At 41.3% G+C, this 7,500-nt stretch overlaps 1 protein-coding gene across 1 annotated transcript in view; it reads right to left on the bottom strand.

Annotated features, from left to right (window-relative positions):
* The window catches only part of itsn2a (intersectin 2a), a 135,755-nt gene that overhangs the window by 18,744 nt on the left and 109,511 nt on the right, over positions 1–7,500 (bottom strand). Inside the window, exon 29 of the mRNA XM_063222197.1 lies at positions 241–362. Within this exon, the coding sequence (XP_063078267.1) occupies positions 241–362 (122 nt within the window). The remainder of the gene's footprint in view (positions 1–240; positions 363–7,500) is intronic.

Raw genomic sequence — 7,500 nt, 5'->3', positions numbered from 1 at the left:
CAAACAACAAAGAAGATGGTGGACTCATGTGGACTCATTACCTGTGCTGGGCAGGTGTATATCATTACGAAATCCAGTTTGAGCAGTACCCTGAAGAAGGCTCTGCACTGCTACGCGTGGGTCTCTGCCCTCATGTTTTTAATAGCCATGTTCAAATAAAGGTTTTTTAATATTTTTGCACAAGAAGAGGACTCCCTTGGACTCCCTTTTTGATAAAACAACAGAAAAAGGTTTCAGTACCTCCAGCACCAGCTCCAGGTCTTCCAGGTATCTCTCCTCTGTCTGGATCAGCTCGTGGATGTAGCCCTGTCTCTTCCTCTCCGGGGCACTCATACTCTCCAAGCTCATCAGATCCGCACACCCTACACACAGCATACACAGCTCAGTCCGTAGGTGTGTGTGTGTGTGTGTGTGTGTGTGTGTGTGTGTGTGTGTGTGTGTGTGTGTGTGTGTGTGTGTGTGTGTGTGTGTGTGTGTGTGTGTGTGTGTGTGTGTGTGTGTGTGTGTGTGTGTGTGTAATGTAAATCAGTCCCATTTGGCTTCTACGGCTTGGGCTATAAACATACAACACATCACTGTTTCAACAGAGATCTGTGGACTGCTCAACAAATATTATTATGCAAATATTAGTCTTCAATATTACCAGCATTCGGTCATTTCATTGTGGCAGTGACACCTTTAGGTGAAGGAGGTATAGTCCCAGAGATGAAAGGACTTTATTTATGTGGTCGCACCCAAAAGGTTTATTGGTTGTTTCTGGTGCAAAAAAAGTGTGAGGAATTAAAAAATGCAAGTCTTACAAACCCAAAGGTCGGCACAAATTCACAATATTCATCTGAAGTTGGGTACCTCCTACTCTCCGAGTGGCACTTTTTCATAGACTGGTTTCAAGTAGCGTGTGCCTGCATCACGTAAACTCAAGGAAATGTCACTGAAGTTATGCCCCTTGCGTATAGTAGGTCTGCACACTGTCAATAATGTTACCTTTTACTACCTTAGTTACCTTACTAATGTTTCCTTTTTCATGAATACTTACCAGCACCATCAAATTCAAAGTATTCACTATGACTGGAAAAAATTCACTTTTCATACATGAAAAGGGGGATCTTCTCCATGGTCTGCCATTTTGAATTTCCAGAAATAGCCATTTTTAGCTGCAAAAATGACTGTACTTGGGTCATACTAGAAAATATTAGTTTATTACTTAGCAAACTTTCATGAAAAGATCAAATTTGGCAATAGGCAACCCAGTTTCAATGAGCAGCATAGTTGCAGTACCTTTTCTGACCATTTCCTGCACAGTGTCCCTTTAAATAAACAAATAAATAAATAAATAAAAGTGTATAAATATCTTATTGTGTGACACCATGCTATTTTAGGTTTTCCTTGTTTCCTGTTGTGCCGTGTGCAGAGATTTTTCAAAATGTACTATTTACACCTTGTTATGCCGGTCTGAGCAGGGTTTCCAGATGAGGCTAATGATTTCCAGCCCAAAAAATGCTCAAAACCCGCCTAGAAGCAACAAATCCCACCCAATTCTATTGATTCCTATATGGCACAAATTGGGCAGGATTTTCTGCTAAATGCCATTTTTACCCACACAGGCCATCCTAAGCAGCCCAACTGGGCGGGAAACAGCCCAATCTGGCAACACTGGGTCTGAGGTGTGTGTTGACATAGTGCCTTGTTAATAGCGTCAATATTGGCTAGCAGGAGGGCTTCCTATTGATTTTCTTTCCCTGTGCATTTGTACGAGTTGTTTACTTAACCGTTTGCCAACGTATGTCACTATGTTAGACCTAGAGTGTCTATCTAGCGTATGTGTGTATGTGTGTGTGTGTGTAATATGTGTGGTGTGTGTTTGTGTTTGTGTGTGTGTGTGTGTGTGTGTGTGTGTGTGTGTGTGTGTGTGTGTGTGTGTGTGTGTGTGTGTGCGTGCGTGCGTGCGTGCGTGCGTGTGTGTGTGTGTGTAATGATTGTTAATGTCTAAATCAATATGTTTAATTTAAGGCCGGTCAAAAGCAATTTCAATCTTCTTGTGGTAAGGCCTGTTGCCACATAGATTTTTTTGGACAAAGTACACTTTGACTTTGCCTAAATAAGTGTATTTGATGTATAGTATGTGCATTAGGAGTGCTAGAACATGGATCTGATTCAGTTAAGCCATTCCAATTCCAGTAGTAATTCTTACCGCAGTAATAAATACGAGTAACTGTCTGCAAGTGAACCACAGTATTTCACAAGGCTGCAACTACAGTACAACTTGTCATGTATATATTTACCTCTACCAAGGAGGTTATGTTTTTCGGTCGTGTCGGTGTCTGTCTGTCTGTCTGTCTGTCTGCCTGTTTGTCTGTCTGTCTGTCTGTCTGTCTGTCTGTCTGTCTGTCTGTCTGTCTGCCTGTCTGTCGGTCTGTCTGCCTGTTTGTCAGCAGGATAACTCAAAACATATTAACAGATTTGGATGAAACTTTGTGGTTGTTGGAAAAGACATAGGAACAAGTAATTACATTTTGGTGGTGATTCTGATCACGAACCGGAACCAGGATTCTTTTAAAAAAAAGATTCTTCATCATTGCTAGCCTAGAAATCTAGACGCCCCTGATGACAAATAGCGGGACAGGCCGAATTTTGACATTCCAGTTTGTAACTCCACAAAAAGAATGCAGAAAGTAAAACTAAAAATAGGGTGTAACATAGACAAATGTTCTATCAAACAGCTTCCTTGGTGAAGGTCTGCACTCTCTGAGTTCTGAATTGTGTTCCTTTATCAGCTACTACACCCTTTGTGTTAAACTCAGTGTGGCATACAAGTACACAGTAGAGTTGTATTGTTGTTATTGCAGTCATTATTGTGATTCATAAATTCATAAGTCATTTTTTGTATAGCCTACTACTTAACTGAAGTGATGAAGTAATCAGTGAATCTTTGTGTTTTATGTAGACAAATGTACTGCATGTGTGGTGGCATAGCTGGGTAAATGAGAGGGGGTGGTTAAAAAGTATGGGTGTGTTATGTGGAGGAGAGAAGTATGTGTATATGTATTGTACGTACAGGTATGTGGATGTATGAGGATGTTGATGTATGTAAATGGTGTCTACATGTATGTACTTGTACTGTATATGAGATTAGAGTCCGAACAGATCTGACTAATGCTGATCCTGATGGAATTGACATGACAATAAAGAATCTAATCTAATCTAATCTTATCTAACATAATCTAACGTGATATGATATGATATGATATGATATATGATATGAATATGATAGAAATATAATATAATATAATATACTATAATATACTATAATATAATATAATATAATATAATATAAATATAACATAATATAATATAATATAATATAATATAATATAATATAATATAATATAAATTCAGTAAGTTATAGCATATGTGCATGTAGTAGGTGAGGATATATGCTGGAGTGGTTGTGTTCTGGAGTTAAAAAGTTAAAACACGGGCTCAGTGATGGCACTAGAGATACGTGATGCAATTTGCCTGAGGACACGGCCATTCAGTTAGTCGCTTCTGCCTACTCATACACATCTGGACATCCATCACTTTAATTGGACGCTCGTCTCATCTCATCTCATCTCGTGTCCTCTCGTATCGTCTCATCTTAGAATGCCGCCCGTCACTGCTCGCCTGCCGTCTCGTTTGTTTGCATTATGTGCAGATGGCAGACGGGAGGTGGGGAAGACGTGCCGAGACCCAGACAGGCCCCAGACAGCCCAACACAGACAGACGCACAGAGCCAGGGCCGGTGCGTGAGATCAACGTGGGGCTCGATTGACTGGGGATGACAGATAAACAGCTGTTCACGGCGGCTAGAGGAGACACATGGTGCGTCTTAAGTTCAATTTTACACTTTGGAAATTAGTACACTGCACTATGGTTCGGCGAGACCAGCATCCCGTCGCACTAAAATAACCATGCATGCACTTTTTGGGCTGTTATGGAGCTATAGTGCCATACTGGCGGAGTGATCTACACTCTTTGCTTTTGGTGGAATTAGAAGGCATGAGTAAACATAGTGTCATACATATATCTGATCGACCGCATTTGATCTACTACCTACATATGTACTCATTAATAATTAATAATAATTGTCAATGTAAAACTTAATGCTTCATTTCGCTTAATGTTTTAATTCTGCGGGACTTGGCGCCCCCAAGACATTTGGCGCCCTAGGCGACCGCCTGGTCTGCCTATGCCTAGCGACGGCCCTGCACAGAGCACACGCACACACGCACGAACCCACGAACCCATGCACAGGACATTTCCCGGACAGTCGTGGGGCAGTCGTGGTTCAGTGGGTAGAGCACTGGGTTGGTAACCCAAGGGTTCCCGGTTCAGTGCCCCGACCGGGAAGTGCCCTTGAGCAAGGCACCTAACCCCCACATTGCTCCCCGGGCGCCGCTCAGCAGGCAGCCCACTGCTACGGACTAGTGTGTGTACTTCAATGTGATTCACTAGTCCAAATGGGATAAATGCAGAGAAAGAATTTCCCCTACCTAGGGGACCAAAATTGGCTCCAATCCAAATTGGCTCCAATTGGCTTCGTTAGGAGATTAGACACTTCCCCTCATGCATGCACACATGTGCACGCATGCACACAGTCACAACAGGGCACCTAATGTGCAGGACATTTCATTGTGTTTAAGTTTAATTAAGGCCTCAGAACAGTCAGAACAGGGGTGCGTTTCTCGAAGGCATAGTTGTTAGCCAGCCAGTTGGCAACTTGGGTAGTTGCCAATGGGAAATTGCATTGCAAACAACAAAGTAGCTAACATGGTTAGCAACTATGGTTTCGAGAAATGCACCCCAGAGTTGTACATATTACAACTTCCTTGTGAGACTACCTAAACTAGCGGCACCCGCTGGCGGTCAATTTTTATTTTTACCTGTGACTGGTCTTGCCTTGATCCATAGCTGTGAACTGGCAAATAGCCCTGAATCTGGCAAACCAATCACAACGCACAGATTTGCAAACAAAGTGGGCGGGGTTCTGAGGGAGTGGCGACGAAGCCCTCAACGCTGGGAAAGCACAACATGAAAGATGGCGCTGATTGGTCAGAGCGTTGGCCTATAGGCTCAGGTATGGTTTGAAAGACAACGGGTTGTTCTCGCCAACAATTTTCGGATGTATCCTTAATCGGGGCCAGACTAAATTAAACATCCAATCCCACATTTAGGAGATGTTTCCACGTACTGTAGGAGGATATTTTTATATGTGGATATTTTTTTTCTCCTGGTTACATTGGTTTTGGCCTTCCGTTTCCACCTAGCAGATATTTAAAATCCAGATATAAAATAGCAGGATTTGAAAATATCCTATTTAGGGGTCTGAAACGCATTTGTTACAATGGAGGATTTATTTTTATCCACATGTTGCGTTTACACCAAAACAGGAGAAAAAAATACCCTGCTAAAAAAAATCGTGCTACATGGAAACAGCAACTTAGTCTGGTTTATCAGGCTACTGTGAGACGTGAGTCAATAACATCTGCCACTGCTGTTCCTGACAAAGTGGACGTTTATGCGATGTGCAAAAACTATTATCCCTTTGGGACAATTAAGACTTACAAGTGTCTATTTACCATGTCACATCAGACAGCTCTGGCGGCCTCATGAGCCATAGATTATTAACAGCTGGCAGAGAGAGAGAGAGAGAGAGAGAGAGAGAGAGAGAGAGAGAGAGAGAGAGAGAGAGAGAGAAACATCATGGGACATATGTAGCATCATTCACAGGAGGGTGGTACGCACAGGCAGAGGTAATTAATTAGCACTTCATTAGTGAGAGTGTCAGGGCTGTCAATTCAATTCAACATATTGCATCATTTGCATTATTCAATGCAACATGACGTGAATAGGAGTAACGGGAGGACAAGTCGTCACATCAATATTGTGTATCAACATTGTTGGTGTGACTACAGCAGAGTACAGATTTGTCTTCAGAAAATTAGACAACCTCTTCCCTGCACGTCAAGCGTGGTGTTACACCTTTGAAAAAGGTTCGATTTCAATGGAGAAAAATAGAATAGCCTGTAAATAAATAGTAAAATGCAAACAACAAAATTCAAATGCCTATTCTCCATGTCTTTGACTGCTATAAAAAAAAACAAATCCAGAAAGAAATGGCTGTATTTGCTGGTGAAAACACTTTATTCTCATCATATCTATATATGTACATTACAACTGTACAGGAGGAGGCACAAACGAGGTCTTGTAAAAACAAGCAAGCTCAGTGTAACACAACACAACAAACAAAGAAATAAACAAACAAAGAAAGACTTAACAAACTAAACACAAACACCCTCAGGTAGTTGCATAGGTGCCTGTCAAGTACTGGATGGGTAGGATACTACTTATCCACCTGGTGACATCGTTAGTGTATGTGTCCAACTCAATATCTAATCTCCTAGCTTATTCTTTCGCTTGTAGCCTCGCGAGGCAAGACGCCATTAATGATAAGTTTTATTCAATATCCAAAAAATACTTATAATGATTAGGTCATTTTCTTATTTTTGCAAATGGGATGTTGAATGGGGAAAAGCCTGCCAAAAAGTGGCTCTGCCTCAGTTGACGGCAGGGAAAATAGTTGTAATAATACAGAAATAATATCTTAATATATTTCTAATTGGCGATTTTCCCTATATCCTTGGGAATGGGGTTTCGCAAAGGTGTTACCCCTTTGCGAATGACGCCCCAGGCAATTGCCTAGTTGGTCGCTCCTTGGATCGTCCCTGTCTAGCCTCCCCTAAACTGCATTAGGCTCGTTCGTGACGACGTAGTAAGATTTTTGCTAGGCAGTGGGCATGCGTACTTAGTCAGTTTGATGCATTGTGGTTAGAAAATTCGGTAACACTTTATTTTAGGGATACCTGCCTGTATAAGTAACTTTTAAGGCATGTACAAAGCAAAATCAAACATTTGTTAGGCATGTATTCGCAAATGTCTTGTTCTTGCACAATAGGGGATTTATTACCAATTTAACCTTAGTAAGGACCTAGTAGACCTTAGCATTTGCTTAGTATATGCTTTACAAGTTACTTATGCAGGCATTAACATTGTATGTATTAGTGCTTATAGACCGAAAATTCTAACCAGAATGCATCAAACTGAAATGTGCATGCCCACTGCCTAGCAAAAATCTTACTGCGCCGTCACAAACGAGCCTACTGCCTTCTTCACGGAGGTGGGCCGTCAGTGAAGCACGAGGACACAAGGATGGAAGGTTAGATATTGAGTTGCACCTTATGTGTGTGTGAGTTACGTGGAAAAAAGGCTTTTCCCTCACTAAAGGCTAAATGAAGATATTAGGATATAAGGAATTAGTTAGAGATACATTTATAAAAAAAATAATAAAAAGGTTAAAAACAAACATTCTACTCTGGCCACTTATAACGGTGTGAATTGCACATCTGCTATGCAAATGTTTCATTTTGAAAGTTAGTTTGGTGAGGTGCACTGCTAATATTA

Source organism: Engraulis encrasicolus, chromosome 18, assembly GCF_034702125.1.
Source record: "Engraulis encrasicolus isolate BLACKSEA-1 chromosome 18, IST_EnEncr_1.0, whole genome shotgun sequence".
NCBI classification, from domain to species: domain Eukaryota; kingdom Metazoa; phylum Chordata; class Actinopteri; order Clupeiformes; family Engraulidae; genus Engraulis; species Engraulis encrasicolus.
Note: the sequence above shows the minus strand (reverse complement) of the source record. Positions and strands in the feature narration are given on the sequence as shown.